This window comes from Trichosurus vulpecula, chromosome 3, assembly GCF_011100635.1.
Source record: "Trichosurus vulpecula isolate mTriVul1 chromosome 3, mTriVul1.pri, whole genome shotgun sequence".
Lineage (NCBI taxonomy): Eukaryota > Metazoa > Chordata > Mammalia > Diprotodontia > Phalangeridae > Trichosurus > Trichosurus vulpecula.
Genome location: NC_050575.1, coordinates 110,146,867 through 110,165,484, shown reverse-complemented (window position 1 = coordinate 110,165,484; position 18,618 = coordinate 110,146,867). Strand labels below are relative to the sequence as shown.

Genomic DNA, 18,618 nt, shown 5'->3' with positions numbered 1-18,618 from the left:
TACCATACACGTGGTCTTTGCTCAGCAGTAGAACCAAGGAGAGGCAGAATTTTTGCTGCTATAGAAACTAGGATCATTATGTCCACATTTTTTTACTTCCCAATTGATTATTCCTTCCACCTTCTCTCTCCTAAAGCTACAGAGTGAATGAATTAAAAAAAAACCACATTCAATAAGTGATTACTAAGGCATGTTACTAGGTACTACGATGTAAATACAAAAGTGACCCTCAAAGAGCTTTCATTCTAATAGGGGGTGACAATACATATAAGAGAGCAGTGGCCAGGGAAAAGAGTTTCAGTGTGGGGAAATCACAGATGGCAAGATGCCTAGATAGGTTCTGGACCTCTGGTGGATGGCTAGATGGGGTGTGAAGCATGGTTTGGGGATCAAAAAGATAGATTAGTTGAAGTAAGTTCACACTCACTCATCCACAGGTAAAGGCAATTCCGCCCTCCAGAGCTGAGTAGATTAACTCATTCAGGGAGAGGCGATGCAGCCCCTGTAGGTATGGTCAAGAGGGTAGATATTCTAGGTACAAAGAAGGCAGAGAACATTAGGGCAGATAGCAGGACGAATGGGCAGGCCCTATTTCTTGGTGGGTGGCAGGTTGGATGGACTGAGGTGTCATAGACTGAGTTCCTCCAGGACAGAGAATTTCATCAGGTCCTTCCCTTAGATTCCAGATGGCACAGAGCCCAAGTATTCAGAAAACATTTGTTGCTGCTACTGCCTGTGTCCAAACCACTGAATTGTTTTCTTCCCAGGTGCCTCCTGGAGTGTAAAGCATGCCAGCCAGGGTGGGACTTCTTATGGTTCTTCACCTCCTCACCTGCTCCCACTGCTCCCCACTCTACCCAACGCTCAGGTAAGCCCCATCTTCTTGACCCTCGGTGGCTTCTCCTCTTTCTCCTTCCCTGCTTCTCAATGCAGAGCCTCTTTCTTTTGTCTCAGCCTCTCAGAGGCTCCCGTAGTTGACTGCTGGCAGTGTCAAGAGACCCAATTAAGAAGGGACTCAGGCTCAACTAGAATAAACTGAAAATACTTGTAACCAAATGAAACTGACTAATCTGTATCTGAATGTGGTTCTTATATCAAGGCATGAGACGCCTAGAATAAATTTCATCTCAGGTATCTTTAACCAAGCTTTTCCCCTGGATTTTGAAGCATGAGACAGGGCAGGATCATGGAAAGAGGGCAAGATTTGGCTCCAGAGGTAGAACAGATCTCCACTCCCTCATTCTACAAAGGAAGCAGGTAGGAAAAAAGGCAAAGACCTTTGACTCTGGTATTAGAGGACTGAGGTTCAAAGCTCAGCTCCCCAACTTCATACCTGTGTGGCCTTGGGCAAATCATTTAACCCCTCTGGGTCTCAGTTTGGAAAGGCTTACAGATCTAGAACTGGGTTTTACAAGTCAGGAAAGGGAGGCCCAAGGAAATTAAGTGACTTGCCCAAGGTCACACAGGTAACAAGATAGGATTTGAACCTAGGCCCAAAACTGAAATCATTATCTTTTCCCATAAACTCTCCCCTTAACTTCCTTGTTTTTTTTCATATAGCTTTAAAAGAAGGCTTATTGCTAGCCTCCACAGAAACAACAAAAGGGAGGTTTTCTTTGTACAACATGAAGAGTTAGATGAGCAAGTCCTATAAACCATAACAAGAGTTTCAAATACAGTTATTCCAAACACTATGTTGAAATGTCACATTCTTGGGCTTCATTCTGGCCTCAGATATGCTGCACTAAATATCCCAGGCTAGCTTATAAAATTTACCTTACATACAGAGACCAATCTGGGCACTGTAACTCATTTTTATAAGCTACCCAATATGAACCTTTGAATTACCCAAGAATATAAATGACTCCAAAAACTTGTGATGGAAAAAAAATACTTCATGTGAAACTTACACACTAGTCCCTTTGTTTTTAGCAATTTAAAAATTTTATTTATTTTTATTTTATTTTAATTATTATTTCAAAAATCAAATTCTCTCCATCCTTCATCCTTTCCCCTACCCACTGAGAAGGCAAGAAACAAGATATCCATAATACATATGAACGTGTAAAACCTATTTCTGCGCTAGCTATATTGTGAAAGGAAAAAAAAGCAAGAAAAAGAAATAAAGTAAAAGAAAATGTGCTTCAGTTTTCATTGAGTTCATCAGTTCTCTCTGGAGGTAGATAGCACTTTTCATCCAGAGTCCTTTGCCATTGTGGTGAATCACTGCATTGATCAGAGTAGTTAAGTCTTTCACTGTCGATGATTCTTATGATATGTTGCTGTTACTGTGTACAATGTTCTCCTAGTTCTGCTCATTTCACTTTGCATCGGGCTATATGTCTTTCTACTTTTTTCTGAAACAATCCTTCCCATCACTTCCTATAGCACAATAGTATCCCATCGCAATCATACACTATATATAACTTGTTCAACATTTACTCAGTTGATGAGCATCCCCTCAATTTCCAATTCTTTGCCACCACAAAAAGAGCTGTTATAAATACTTTTGTACATAGGGGTCCTTTTCCTTGTCCTTTGATCTCTTTGGGGTACGGATCTAGTAGTGGTATTGTTGGATCAGAGAGTGTGCCCGTTTTATAGCCCTTTGGGCAGAGTTCCAAGTTGTTCTCTAAAATGGTTGAAACAGTTCACAACTCCAGCAACAGTACATTAGTGTACTTATTTTTCTATAACCCTCCAGAATTTGTCATTTTCTTTTTCTGTCATGTTAACCAATTTGATAAGTATGAGGTGATACCTCAGAGTTGTTTTAATTTGCATTTTTCTAATTATTAGTGATTTAGAACATTTTAATATGACTATTGATAGCTTTGATTTCTTCTTCTGAAAACTGCCTGTTCAAATCTTTTGACATTTGTCAATTCGGGAATAAATAGCTCTTCATTTTATAAATTTGGCTCTGTTCCCTATTTAGTTGAGAAATGAGATGTTGATCAGAGAAAGTTGCTGTAAAAATTTTTCTTCCAGTTTCCTGTTTTCCTTCTAATTTTGGCTGCATTGGTTTCATTTGTACAAAACCCTTTCAATTTAATGTAGCTAAAAATTATTCATTTTACCTTCTATGATCTTTATCTCTTGTTTGGTTATAAACTGTTCCCCTATCCATCGATTTGACAGGTAATTTTTCCCATGCTCCCCTAATTTGCTTATATTACCCTTTGTGTTGAAATCATGTACCCATTTTGAGGTTATCTTGGTAAACAGTGGGAGATGCTGGTCTATGTCCTAGTTTCTGTCAAACTGCTTTCTAGTTTTCTCAGCAGTTTTTGTTCAATAGTGACCTCTTGCCCCAATAGCTTGGATCTTGGGGTTTATCAAATACTCAATTAATGTGGTCATACTGTGTAATATGTACCTAATCTATTCCATTGATCAAGCACTTTATTTCTTATCCAGTACCAAACTGTTTTGATGATCACCACTTTTTAGTATAGTTTAGACCTGGTACTGCTAGGCTACTTTCCTTCACTTTTTTTTCTTCCCACTAATTCCCTTGATATCCTTGAGTTTTTATTCCTCCAAATGAATTTCATTATTATTTTTTTCTGGCTCTATCAAGTAATTCTTTGGTAGGTGTATTGGTATGGCACTGAAGTAGTAAATTAATTTAGGTAGAATTGTCATTATTTTATTGCATTAACTTGACCTACCCTGAACAATGAATATTTCTCCAATTGTTTAGATCTGTCTTTATTTGTGCAAAAAGTATTTTGTTATTGTGTTCGTATAGTTTTTGTGTGTATCTTAGCAAGTAAACTCCCAAGTACTTTATACTGTCTGCATTTACTTTAAATAGAATTTTTATCTCTTCTTGCTGGCTTTTATTAATAATAAACAGAAAACCTGGTGATTTGTGTGGTTTTATTTCATATTCTATCTTTACTAAAGTTGTTAATTGTTTCAACTAGGTTTTAGCTGATTCTCTAGGGTTCTCTAAGCATAAGGAGGCCTGGGTTCTAGTGCTGGCTCAGCCCATTGCTAGCTATGTGACCTAGGAGACTAGACCTTAGTCTCCTCCTCCTCCTTTGTAAAATGTAGGTGGTACTACCTTCCCTCTCTGCTTCATGTGATTTTTATAAGGATCAAAGACCTCCAGATTTTTCAGTCAGAAGACCTGGGTTTGAATCCCAATTCTACTGCTTCCTACCTATGTGACCTGGGGCAAGTCACGTAATCTCTCTAATTGGGTATCAGTTTTCTCATCTCTAAAATAAGAGATTTGGATTAGATGATCATAAGGTTTCTTTTAGCTTGGAATCCTATAAATGAGATAATAGTTGGGAACTGCTATACATTGCTATTACTACTCCTGGCCCTGTAGCCTCTCTTACCTTTCCAGCCTCTAGCCGCTGAGACCTCTTGTCTCTTTTAAGTACTAAGGCGTATTCCACCCCCAGTGGCAACCACAGACATTCTATCTGTTTATGCCCATGCTATCATTCAGACATGCTTTTTATATACTCAGGAAGGATAGGCCCAGCTGTCAGAGGCCCTGATGATGGCTACAGAGGGATACGGTCAGGAAGAATGCTAGATGTGGAATCAAATCTAACTTTCCAAATTACAATCTATCCTTATGAAAGTTACTTAACCTCTCTGGCCCTGTTTCCACATCTGAAAGGTGAGAGGATTGGACCAGATGACCTCTAAGTTTCCCTCTGGCTCTAAATCCATGATCCTATGAAGCATGGACAGGGAGTTAGCCCATGTGGGGACCCATGCTCCCTAGTTGGCACTAGCTGCACTTGTCTCCTTCCAGGTACAATCCACTGCCTGTCTCAGGGAAGGAGAAGAGCTTTCAGCTTGGAGAAAGCAGCCCAGTTCAGAGCCACCATCTTTCCATGGAAGAACAGGAAGAAGGCATCCTGATGGACTCTGCAGGGAAAAGGTGAATGTAGATCTCTTTGCCCTAATCCCCTGTTCCCTAATGGCCCCATCTTCTGACTCTGAGCTCTTATATTATAGGATGCAACGCCATGCAGATGCCATTTTTAGCAATAGCTACAGGAAAGTCTTGGGCCAGATCTCAGCTCGGAAACTCTTACAAAATATTATGGGCAAGCGACTGAGGTAAGCAAGCCTCTGGGTGAGGCTTTAAATGGTCCATTTCTGTCTCTGTAGTGCCTATCACTTTATTTTTTAAATTCAACTTTATTTTATTTTTAGCTCTGAACTCTTTCTTTCCAACCTCCCCCTCCCTTCTTAACAACCCATTATAAACATGCATAGCCAAGCCAAACAATTTCCTACCGATGTAAAAAAAAAAATTGGCCTCAGTCTGCCCTGATTCTATCACCTCTCTATCTGGGGCTGGGCAGCCTATGTCCTTGAATCCTCTGGAATTGTGGTTGGTCCATGTATTGATCAGCATTTCTGTCTTTCCAGGTTGTTAGCCTGTACAGTTTTGTTGTTACTGTATTATTTATTCTCCTGGGTGTAGCACTTTAGATCTAGTGTTGGTCTAGCTTTATTGTGGGTCAATCACTTCAATCATGTCTAACTCTTTGTGACCCCATTTGAGTTTTCCTGACAAAGATACTGGAGTGGTTTGGGTCTAGTTTAGGCATCTTCCTACTGCTCTGGAAGCTCAGGGACCCAGTCACCTGTTCTTTTTCTAGGCCTTTTCATGATCAGCTTCTTTAAGGACTCCAGACTCAAGCCTTCTGTTATCTATCAATAAGTAAACCTTTAATAAGTGTCCTGTATTTGGTCAGTTCTGTGCTAGTCACTGCAGCAGGAGGGGCAAGGAAAGCATAAGAAATAGGCCCCCTTGTAAAAAGCTTACAATCTGGTTGTCATCATACTAATTTTAACATACTAAGTAAATTGACAATTTTATAAATAACATTAATTGGAATATACAAACAATAAGTGAAATGAATGAATGAAAGTCTTTATTAGGCACTTACTCTATGCTAAGAACTGTGCTAAACTCTAGGGATATAAAAAAGCAAAACGAAGACAGTTCCTGCCTTCAAGGAGCCTACATTCTAATAGGAAAAGACAATGTGTATAGCAGAGTAGTGGGTAAGGAGGAACATTTTGATTTGGAAAATTTAAGGGGTGGTGAGTAGAGCCATGGGGGAGTAGATTGACATGCTTTCCAGTAGCAGGGTCAGGACTGATTTGACTATGGTGCTAGAACTGTAAAGCTCAGTTGGGATGTAGATAGATGGAGGACGTTACAGGGTAGGCCTGACTCAATGCTGTCTGGTGGTTCAGGTTCAGGATTGGGATAAAATGAGATATTCATAGTTTATCTAACAATTTAGTAAAAGTTTACTTAGCCATAGCATGGAAAGGATACTCACCATATGGAAACACATCTGTTCAGCAGATGTGTTGGGTCAAATGGGTGTAGTGACTCACACTGCAGTGGGACATCAGTCAAGTCTGAGCACTGATTCCTTGTGGGCTGTACTTTTTAAATGCTAGGCTATTTGGATGTCACACTGATGCCTCAAGTCGTAGCCCCCTGGACCCTCTCAGGGATAGCTTTCTTGCCTTTTAAGGAAAAAAAAGTTATCCAAGCCATGTTTGAGAAGGCCTTAGTTTCAGGGGTTCTTAATCAGGGGTCTGTGTTTTGTTTTTTCAAAGCATTTTGATATGCAATTGGTTTCCTTTGTAATCTTATGTATTTTGTTTTATGCATTTAAAAACATTCTGGGAAGGAGTTCAGAGGTTTTACTGGATTACCAGATTTGTCCAGGTCCAGGACAACAAAAAAGTTAAAAACTTCTGATTTTTAAAAAATTTGATTTATTTTATTTTTTAATTTATGGAACAAAACAAGCATTTCTATAATATAGCATAATAAAAAAAAGATTGAACATGAAACTGCAGATCTATTATGTACAACTTGCTATTCCTTTTAAATATGTAATAAAGTTATCATGTAAATTTCTTTTTTTCTTTCCTCCCCTCCCCCAAAATGGCTACCATTAGACACAAATTTGTATACATACACGCAAATACACACACATATACACACATATATATATGTAAAATTATTCTATACATACTTCTATTTATCAGTTCTTTCTCTGTATGCAGATAGCGCCTTTCTTCATATGTCCTTTATTGCTAACTGGGAAATTTAAAATAGTCAAAATGACTTATTTGCTCAAAGTCATTCATTTTTTTAATTCTCTTTTTAAAAATTAATTAATTTATTTATTTTTACTTTTCACAATTCACTTCCATAAGATTTTGAGTTTTAAATTTTCTCTCCTTCCCTCCCCTTCCCCCTCCCAAAGATGGCGTGCAATCTTATATACTTACACATTCATATTAAACATATTTTCATATTAGTCATAATGTAAAGAGGAATTAAAACTAATGGGAGGAACCCCAAGAAAGAAAAAACAAAACAAAACAAAACAACAAAAGAAAAGGAAAGCAAATAGTATGCTTCCATCCTCATTCAGACTCCAAAGTTCTTTCTCCAGATGTGGATAGCATTTTCCATCATGAGTCTCAAAGTCATTATTAAAACAATATTGCTATTACTGTATACAACATTCTCTTGGTTCTGCTCATTTTGCTCTTTATTATTTCATGCAAGTCTTTCCATGCTTTTCTAAGACCATTGAGCTCATCATTTCTTAGAGCGCACTAGCACTCCATCACAATCATATACCAGAACTTGTTCAGCCATTCCCCAATTGATGGGTACCCCTGCAGTTTCCAGTTCTTTGCCACCACAAAGAGAGCTGTTATAAATATTTTAGAACATATAGGTTCTTTTCCTTTTTCCCTAATCATCTTTGGAAATAGACCTAGCAATGGTATTGCTGGGTCAAAAGTTACTAGGTTGCAACCTCTGATTTCATAGCTATTGCTCCTACCCCAGAGGGAGGGTAATAACACTCCTGGTGAGAAGATAATAGGAAGTAAAATGAAGCACGGCTGGAACAGCTGGCCTGAAAGAGTAGCCACACATGAGGACTCACCAGTTAGGACCTTGAGGTTCTCATTGTGGGCATTCTGGAATGGAAAGAGATACATAAGACATAAGCCCTGCTTAGCAGGGCTTTGATTAGAATGTAGACTCCCAGAGGGCAGGGACTATCTTGACTTTTTTTTTATATCCCTAGTATTTAGCACAGTTCTTGGCATATGGTAAATGCCTAACAAAAGTTCTTTCATTCATTCATTTAATTTATTGTTTGTATATTCCAATTAATGTTATTGATAAAATCCTCAACTTATTGTGTTAAAATTGTTCCCCTGACAACTAGGTTGTGAGCTTTTTACAAGCAGGTCCTATGTCTTATGCACCTCTGTTAGCTCCAAAATGCTTTCTCCGAGCACTTTGAGGTCCTTATGGGTGAGTCCTCGTGTGTGGCCACTACACCAGGCTGGTCCCTCTAACCAGGCTTCATTTTCCTCCTTGCCACAACCTTCGGGGCTTGATCTCTGATTTGGTGACAAAGCCACTAGTGGGAAGAAGATAGGAGAGCGAAGGGCAATAGGTCATGAAGAGAGAAAACTGTGTGATCTGGAATTGTTAGGAAAGACATCTTGGAGGAGATGGGCCTCGAGAGCGAGTTCTCAGAGCACAGCCTAGGGCCCACCCCAGCCAGCACCAGGCCAAACAGAGAAGGCAATATTCTGACCAGGTTCTTGGTTCCAACAAAGGTTGTATCACTGGAAACATGGGTCAGGATCTGCCCTTGTCACAGAACCTGAGTAACAGGGATTTTTCCCCTTGACCTATTCCCACACATTTTGTGCAATGGCTAACATTCCCAGGCTGCCAGAAGTGTTGGAAGGCCCCGAGTCTTCTCTTAAAGGGAGATAGCATGGTACAGAAGAAAGGGCACAGAAGACCCTGGTTCAGATCTCACCTCTGATGCTGTGATATGGGCATTCAACCTCCCTGGGCCTCAGTCTCCTTGTATCTAAAATGAGGAAGCGTGAGAAGGAGAGGTTGGACTAGAGGCCCTTTGAGGTTCCTTCCAAATCTAAATCTACGATCCTAACAGACACTGGTTTTTTCTTCCCAACAAAAGCAGACAGGGAAATCGAGGGGAAGAAGGTCGTGAAGCACTGTCTAGACGTCAACTAGACAGCATCTTGATGGACAGCTGCTACCACAAACAGGTGGTGTTACAGGACTTCTTGGCAGCCATGTTGCAGAATCAAAGGTAGACAGCCTCATGAAAGAAGTGACTATAGAATGTGATTTAGGGAATGAGAATCCTGCCCCCTCCCTAACTATGTGAAGGGTTGGAGGAACAGAAAGAACAGTGGGGCAGGAAACTGTGGTGATAATATAAAGCAATGTATAAAACCAGTGTGCCTGCCATGTGCCCAACACTGTGCTAGGTGCAATGAAGGATTCAAGAGGACAAATATAATTCCTGGCCTCAAGAAGCTTATAATCCAGCTGGAGAGAGCAAACTAATGCATGCTTAGGAAACAATCAGAGAACAGTATGGGATACCCTAAAATAAAGTTCTAGACTGTGGTACAGAGTATTTGATAAGAGAGACTGGTGGAAGGATAAATCACTATGGCCTGGGGTGGGGGTGGGGTGTCAGGGAAGGCTTTCAGTAGCATGTGAGACACGTATGGGTATACATACATACATACATAGCTATTGACACTATGGTATGTCTGTCGGACCTTAAAAGGGGCCCATGAGTAAATACCCCAGGCCTCCATCTGAGGACCCTTCTCTTTGATGATAACCTCTCTCTCAGAAACAGAATTACCTCCCAGTTGAGAGGATTTTTCCTATTGAGCTCAGGATTGTTCCATGCTTCTTTTTCATTTTTATTTTTTGCAGGCCTAAGGGGATCACTAGCAAACTGGAGAACATACCTGGGATCCTCACGAGGTTCATAAACTTGTAAAATTGGAGGAAGTCAAGAAAACTCCTGCTGCGCTCAAACAAGTATGACCTAGTATCTGTAATAAGCAATCCCTACCAGTATGATAATCACACATTTCTTTAGGTCTTGAGGTTTACAAAGGCCTTTCTTCAGAACCACCCTATGAGATGGGCAGTTGTATTAATGGGTAGTGTAGGGTAGATGGTTTAATATTTCCTCTTACAGAAGAGGAAAGGAGGGCACAGAAACAGAAGTGACTTGCCCAGAATGGAGATTCTAACCTGTCTCTTGATTTCAGGCCCGATGTCCTTTCCATTATACCCCAATGCCTCGTAGAGATTAAATCCCATCCCAGAATTGAAGAGTTAAAAGGAAGCACAAAGACCATCATTCAGTTTATAACCAACCCAGAACCCCTTCTATGGCATCCCCAACAAGCATCCATCCAGCTTCATCACTATTGCTGCTTTTGGAAGGGGCATTTCAATCAAATGCTCCGTGGCTTCCCTCATGACCAAAACACACTTCCTTAGATACCACTGACCCACCTACACCTGTTGTCTCCTCCTCCCAGAATTTAAGCTTCTTCAGGACACAGACTGACTGCGTTTTGGTATTTATATCCCTGCTGTTTAGCATGGTGCCTGGTACACAGTAAGTGCTTAACAAATCCTCATTTATTCATTGTTATTGGAAGAGAAAAATCTCACCTCAAATACTTTCTGGATGAACTTGGACACATCATTTATAGCCTTTATACCTCAGTTTCCTCATCTGTAAAATAGATAGTGATTATGGTACAATTTATGATCTCATGAATAAGGGAGAATCTACCAAATTCAAAGACAGTCCATTCCCCTCTTTGGACAATTTGGATAATTCTAATTGTTAGGAAAATTTTCCTTGTATTAAGTTGAAATCTATCAGCCTCTATCCACCCATTGCTCCTGTTTTTATCTTCTGAAGCCTTATTTCAAGTCTCTCCTACATGATTTCTCTTCTACACAACAGTTTTTCAAATATTTGAAGACAGATATCGTGTCTTTATCTTTTATTCTCTGTGATATGTATCCTCAACTCCTATGGCTGATCTTTGTATGGTTTGTCTCACCAGCCTTTCCTGGACATGCCCCAGTTTTCTTATGTCCTTTCTAAACTGTGGTGCCCAAAAATGAACTTAGTTCTCCAGATAGGGTCAAGCCTGCTAACTCTCTAATTTCATACACGGTGCCTCTCTTAATGCTCCCTTAGGACACCATCAACTCCTTTGGCTGCCATATTACACTGTTAACTCATATTGAACTTCTAACAGCAAAATCACTAAATCTTTTTTCATCTGAATCGTTGTCTAGTTATACCTTCTCTGGTTCTATACTTGTAAAGTTAATCTTTACGTTGTCTTCCCCAAATAAAACAAAAGCTCCTTGAGGGCAGAGATTATTTTATTTTTGTTTTATTTTCCCAACATCTAACACATAGTAGGTACTAAATCAATGCTTTTTGATTGCTTGATCATGTTGAATTTTACCATTTGTTCAATTAAATTTAATTTTATTCAATTTGATTCAAGAACTTTTGGGATATTTACTCTGTAATCCAGAGCATCCAACTCAATAAAAATAATATTGAATATATTATATATATGCAGACTTTTCATACATACCTATAATAACCTCACTGATCTTTACTGATACCCTCTCTACCTTTCCTTTCTCCCAAGTTGGAGGGAGGGTCAAGAATTAGTCTATTTTACTGATGTCCGAAGGGAAGAAGCAAATAATCCAAAATCCTAGTTCCAGGACAGAGAAATTTTGGCTCAGTGTAAGGTAAAACTCTCCAACGATGAAAGCTGTCTAAAAGCAAAATGGGCTGCCTTGGGAAATAGCAAGTGAGAGTCCCAATATTGGGGATATTTAAGGGTGAAGATGGATGCCCATTTGTTGGCTTCCTACTCATGTAGTGATTGGGCTAGGTGACCTCTGGGGTCACTTCATCTCCTGTGATTTTGGATCCTTTCTCCCACACCAGGACTACACTGCTCGGACATAGCTACCTGACACTGTGCACAATCCTTCAGCAAAATCTTTGATTTAGCAACTGGTTCTAGCTCAGTTCTAAAATATAAACAGCAAAACATGCTAGCATAATTCTGTAGGGTGTTTCTGAACCAAATTATTCAACAAATCCAAGTCCCAACATTTAATTCTTTATCAAACAAGGACCCTTCTGAGGCCTCCTAAGGAGACCGTGGGAATAACTTACCTCTCTGAAGATCTGAATTACCTCATTTGGGAAAAATGCTCTCATCCTGTTACTCTAGTTCAGGGGCTAGATAACCAGCCACCTCTTTGGCAGCCACCATCATGGGCTGGCTCGAGTGTGACCTCTACCAAGATCAAGGCCTGAGAATAGGTGCATTGTTCCTAAAAGTTAGAAGTCAAATACTTAGAAGGGTCATGCAAAAGCTGAAAAGTCACAGGGCAAACAAGACTATGGGGCTGGGAAAAAAGCCAGATCTTTTGTTTCTGTCTTAGCTCAAAACTGCTCCAAATACCAGGGCCCCTTTTAATGTGTGAGAGGAATATGCAGAAAGAGAGAACTCCTGCCATCTGATTTTATTACCCTCCTCAGAGGCCTCTGGCTGGCCTTGGCTCCCGAATGGCCGTAGCTCCACACAACTTGAAGTTCTCCTTCCAAGAGTATCTTCTCCCCCCACTCCCCCAGCACACACTCCTTCCTTGGCATCTGTACCTTGTAATAACCTTGTGTTTCTTCCTGCAACAGAGGAATTCCCAGAGATGAAGAGCCCATCTGTACAATACTCAACCTGCAGCACAGAATGTGTGATATTGGAGCCGTTTCTTCATCTTTCCTTTGGAAATTGTAAAATTCATCTATATTGTTGACACTAGAATTTTCTCAGAGGCCATGTCTTATATAAATAAGTTAGGAAGACTGTGGGTGAATCTGCGTGCAATTTGTATATAATTTGCATATGACAATTGGCCAAGTACGTGGCACAGCATAAACTCAAACATTGAAAATGTTCATTTTGAGATTCCTCTTTCAGGTCTCATTTTTAATCATCACTGACCTGAATATCCTCACCCCAGGGATTCCAATTTGCAAACCACTTCCTTGGGGGCAGCCACCTCCCCCACACCCATCCCAGCTGTTACAAAGATCACTGCATCAGGATCCAGGAAAAGACTAGTACTAGGGAAATGAAAATGAAGTGAGATCTGGTTTTTAATTAAATTTGCTGAGTGAATCTGAGCCTGAAACAAAAATGTAGATGTTATAGTTTTATAGTGTATTTTAAAATTACAAGAGACCTTAGAAATCATCTATGTCAAACCCATTTTATTTTTTTAAAATGAATTTTATTGATACTTTGTTTTTTCTCACAGTAATTTCCAGAAATACTCACCTCCATGACCCCTCCCTAGTAATAAAGGAAAATAGCTAAATAAAATCACCTGGCAGAGCGATTATGTCTAATGGCATAGGCAATGTTCCGTATCCATGGTGCCCCACCTCTATATTGGAAACAAAACAAATCCTTATTTCACAAAGAAAAATCAAAGAGGCAAAAGTGCTTGTCTAAGGTCTGGGGACAGAAGTCAGGCTTTCTAACTCCCAACCCTGTGCTCTTTCCAGGTTGCCTTGTGGCCTCTCCCTGTAGCTGCTCTGACCAGGCAGGTTTAAGGAGCCCTGTTCTTGGGCATAGGTCAGCCCCCATACAATTCAAGTTCTTTTGGGACACCCCCTTGAAGATAAAGAAGAACCCCAAATCAGCATGATAAATCTATCTTTGCTCACTTGCCAAAGCTCTGCCGTTAATTACATGGTTCAACCCACCCATCTGAACCATGCCCCGAAAAAATAATGCAAGAATAAATTTCTTGGCCCCTGCTTATTCTTTACTACATAAAAATGCAGACTTCCCAGCACAGAAGTACCACTAGTTGAGATGTCTCCTTTGCCTAGGCCCTAAAGAATGAAGATTGTTGAAAAATCATGAAAATCTGCCTGAGTAAAGCAGCTTCTGGGTGACAGACCATGCTTGTACTTTGTTTTTAATTCAGCTCTGCAGCACATAGCAGATAAATTTTTGGAGACTCCTTTGAAAAGGTTTTTTTAAATAGTATTTTATTTTTCCCCCAATTACATGTAAGGATAATTTTAAACATTCATTTCTTTGGAAAGGTTTTTTAAAAATTAAAATAATTTTCAATTAATAAGCACATTTTTTCTTCCTCCCTCCTCCCCCACTAAAAATCCACATAAGAAAATTTACGGGGTGGCGGGGTTGGGGAGGCAGGGTTTTAACACAGCAAAGCTACTGTAATATTAAAAAAAAAATTCAGTTGTGCAATCAGTAGATCTGAGCACTAGGTTCCCCCACTAACTAGCTGTGTGAACTTGAGGAGGTCACTCAGTGCCTCTCTCTAGGTCTCAGTTTCCTCATCTATATTAAAATGAGCAAACTGTGGCTAAGAGGTTTTTGAAAGTCCCTCAAACCTGTAGGCTTCTTATTGCAAGACTCAGCTTACCAGCCATGGAATGTTCGTTTGGTTATCAGACAAGGTGGGAAAAGTCCTCTCTGCCCTTCCTGGAGAAGATATCTTCCAAGAAATCTCATGCCGTTTGGCTCTCCATCAACCCCTGCGCTAGTGAAGCCAACAGGCTCCACCCAGACTCCTAACATCCTGTCTCTCTTGTTGTAATTATGCCTTTGAGCTAAATTGTAAATAATAATTAAGAGAAGGTGGTTTTCTACCCTCATTTTTGTGACCAAGTAGGATGTTGGATGTTCTAAATAAACCCATCAAACAGCAATTTGAGTCTTCCTCTCCTTCCGCTGTGTTTGAATCACTGCACATTTGTCATGTTAGCACAAAGTACACATTATAGTACATGGAGACAGTTACATAAAGGAGGGAGATGGGTATTCATCCATCCATCCATTCATTCATTCATTCCACATCTATTAAACTCCTCCTTAATATAACAAGGCTTTGTGCTTGGAAGTAATTTAGGCTCAATTTATGGGGAAACTTACCACTAAGAGCTCCGTATTAGGAGTGATAGTACGTGTCTGCAATCCCTGCTACCAGGGAGGTGGAAGCTGGCGAGTCTTGAGTTCAGGAGTTCTGAGCTATACTGAGCTGTGCTGGTCAGGTTTCTACATTAAATTTGGCAGTAGGGCCCCCAGTATTGCTTTAAGCTTCCAACTCCTTATACCCCTGTTTTTCTGCACATTCCCCATCCTTTCTCCCTAGATTACACTTTGAACATTTAATATGTTTACTGGTAAATCCTTTTGCGAATCACCACTATATCACTGTTTTGGTCTATAAGGAAGGAAATAAGGATGAAAATAAGCATTAAACACCTACTATGTGCATTAAACACCTACTATGTGCCAGGCACTCTGTGGGCTAAGTGCTTTACAAATATTTCATTTGATTCTCAGGACAATCCTGTATAGCAGGTGCTGTTATTATCCTCATTTTACAGTTGGAGAAACTGAGGCAAAGGCTAAGTGACTTGCCCAAGGTCACACAACTAGTAAGTGCCTGAGGCTGAATTTGAACTCAAATCTTCCTGACTCCAGATGTGGCACTCTACTGTGCCACCTTGCTGCTTCTCTATGAGAATTTATTTGTCTATAAAACTCAAGGAAAGTAAAAAATTGTTTTTTTAAAATTCAATTTTGTTTTATTTTCAGCTCCAAACTCTCTCTTTCCCTCTCTCTCACCCATTAAGGAGGCAAGAAGAATATAATCTATTAATCTGTACAGATATGCAAAACAAATATCTGCATTAACCATGTCCCAAGGAAAAATAAGAAAAAACAAGAAATGCAAGAAAATATGCTTTAGTCTATCAGTTCTCTTTCTGGAGGTGGATAGCATGTTTCATTGTGAATCCTAAAATGTGTAAATTGGAATCCTAAACTCAGGCTGCTACTGAGCATTACAAATAAACACTAATAATAACATATTCATATTATAGTTCATGTGCCTTCTTTACAAGTAACATTGCCCCATTTTAGAGATGGAAAAAAATGAGGCAGGGAGTTCAAGTTACTTAATCTGGTCAGAAAGCTGGCACATATTTCAGTGGAAACTCCAACCTAGGTCTCTTGAATCCTAGTCTATCTTTAGCATTATATCTAAATATAATACGTCTCTTCTAGTTAGTGCATTCTCTTTGCCAGAGATGTGTTTTGTTGGAATCTGTGATTTCATCTGCATAGAGAATTCCCAGTGTGGTAACTCCTTCCACTGATACAGATGGCAACTCATCTGTTAACAGCCTTAGAGAGCTGCCTGGGCTAATGAGTTGCCTATAATCACAGAGGAGATCGCAGGGGTAGGATCTGAACCCAGCTATTTCACACTCTGAGGCCAGCCCTCTTTCCACTACGCCATGTTGTCAGTGAGATTAGGTTTAAATATTTTAAAAGCTGTCACGTAGAAAAAGATGGTTTAAGCTTTTTCTATATGGCATCAAAGGTGAGTACCAACTGGTAGAGGTTACAAGGAGAAATTTCAGTATGATATATAATGAACTTTTTAAAAAAATTATTTTTTATTTTTACTTTACAACATTCAGTTCCACAAGTTTTTGAGTTCCAAATTTTCTCCCCTCCCTCTCCTCCCCCCTCCCCCACAAGACAGCATGTAATCCGATATAGGTTCTACACATACATAATGAACTTGCAGGCAGCTAGGTGGCACAGTGGATAGAGTATCAGATCTGGAGTTGGGAAGATTCATCTTCCTGAGTTCAAATTTGGCTTCAGACACAGTAGCTGTGTGACCCTGGGCAAGTCACTTAACCTTGTTTGCCTCAGTTTCTCCAACTGTAAAATAAATTGGAGAAGGAAGTAACAAACCACTCCAATATCTTTGGTCAAGAAAACTCCAACTGGGGTCACGAATAGTCGGACACAATTGAAATGACTCAATAACAACGATAATAAACTTGCCAAACATAAGAAACTTTGGGTTATCCAAAAAGAAAAGAAGCTGACTTGTGAAGTAGTGAGTTCTCCAAAAAACAGCCTATCCAAACGAGCTACCTGTTAAATTCCCATCAAACTGAAACGGGATGGTTACCTGCTGGAGGTATTGTCATGAGGGTGCCTATATAAAGAAGCGGGTTGTTTGTATTTGATGATGATGACAGCTAATGTTTATATTTCACTCTAAAGTTTACAAAGCAACTTACGTATATCATCTCATTAAATTCTCAGTAAGGTAGGTGTTATTATCTGTTTTACAGATGAGGAAACTAAAGCTTAGAGAGGCCAGGTGACTTGCCAAGGGTCACAGAGCTAGTAAGTGTCCAAGGTAAAATTTGAACTCAGATCTTTCTGATTCCAAGTCCAGCATTCTATCCGTGCCACTTAAGATGGCTTACGCAGCTAGATGGAACATCTCATTCAGCTTTAACATTCTAAGGTAATCTAGTGGTAGCACATTTGAATGGAGCCCCATGTTGAACAGGTTCAACTTTGCTCTTGGTTCCATGGCCAGATGCCATGCTCTTATTATGGGCCAACTTTCTTAGGAGTCCTTTTCTTGGATTAATGGGGGACATAGTTGAATGAGAGCTCATGCTACCTTTATCCTCAGTACTGGGATGAAAAAATAAACCTAGACCTCAAAGCACATGCTGGTGATAATAGGTCCTTACATCATAGTTTAGTGCCATTCTGAATCTTTAGAGACTGTGGTATTTCACTACTTATATCACTGAGAGAATATTGATAGATCCATTATTATCCTCCACTCCTATTTTTACACAAGAAAACCAAGACACAACAATGTTAAATGATTTGAACAAGATCAGAGAAGAAACTTGGAGCAAAGTCAGTATAGGAATCCAAGAAATCTTTTCACTCCCAACCCATTGCTGTTTCCGCCACCTGTCCCCTACAGACCATGAAGACATGCCTACCCCAGCAGATCACAATAACAGGGCAATGAAGGCAGGGTAAGAGTCAGAAGATTCCAAATAATGGCATGAGAGCATGTCATCTGCAGTAAAAGCCAGTGGAGGAAATTTATCTTGGAGAAAAAAAAAAAACCTTCAAATTATCAGACACTTTGTTGGGGTTTGAATTAATAAGGCCAAATCCTCTCAGGGAAAGCCAAAATGCCTAACCTAATCTCGACCAATGAAAATGCCTTTTTCCCTATCTAGGACCGATAAGATCTGAGATATCTCAGAATCATCATGACATTTAAGAGATCACTGAGTCCAAATTCTCTTATTTCACAAGGGAGGAAACTGAGGACTAGAAAGGTTAATTGACTTGACAAAGTCAGACAGAGGTCATGGTAAATCAAGATCTCCTTGATCCTAGGCCCCTTAGTTTTTGTTTTTTCTACTTTCTCAGGTAACAAGAAGTTATAGCAAAATAAGATTCTTTAAAAATAATATTTTATTTTTTCCCAGTTAGATGTGAAGAGAATTTTTAACAATTTTTAAGATTTTGAGTTCCAAATCCTCTCCCCAAGATGGTAATCAATTTGATATAGATCACATATAACGTGTTTCCATATTAGTCGTGTTGTGAAAGAAGAAACAGACCAAAAGAAAAAACTATGAAAAAATAGAGTGAAAAATAGTCTGCTTCGGTCTGCATCAGACTATCAGTTCTTTCTCTGGATGTGGATAGCATTTTTCATCATGAATCCTTTGGGATTGCCTTGCATCGTTGTATTGCTGAGAAAAA

At 39.6% G+C, this 18,618-nt stretch overlaps 1 protein-coding gene across 1 annotated transcript; it reads left to right on the top strand.

Moving 5' to 3' along the window:
- Positions 1 to 788: 788 nt before the first annotated feature.
- On the top strand, positions 789 to 9,884 carry GHRH (growth hormone releasing hormone). The gene is made up of 6 exons (XM_036749779.1): positions 789 to 868; positions 4,784 to 4,912; positions 4,990 to 5,094; positions 6,696 to 6,705; positions 9,046 to 9,173; positions 9,818 to 9,884. Exons 1-6 carry the CDS (start codon positions 789 to 791, stop codon positions 9,882 to 9,884), a joined length of 519 nt encoding a protein of 172 aa, XP_036605674.1.
- The last annotated feature ends 8,734 nt before the right edge of the window (positions 9,885 to 18,618 follow it).

Coding starts and splice junctions, on each gene's coding strand:
- GHRH (XM_036749779.1), top strand. CDS start 789: ATGCCAGCCAGGGTGGGACTTCTTATGGTTCTTCACCTCCTCACCTGC. Junction 869..4,783: donor CCACTCTACCCAACGCTCAG/GTAAGCCCCATC, acceptor GTCTCCTTCCAG/GTACAATCCACTGCCTGTCT. Junction 9,174..9,817: donor GCCATGTTGCAGAATCAAAG/GTAGACAGCCTC, acceptor TATTTTTTGCAG/GCCTAAGGGGATCACTAGCA.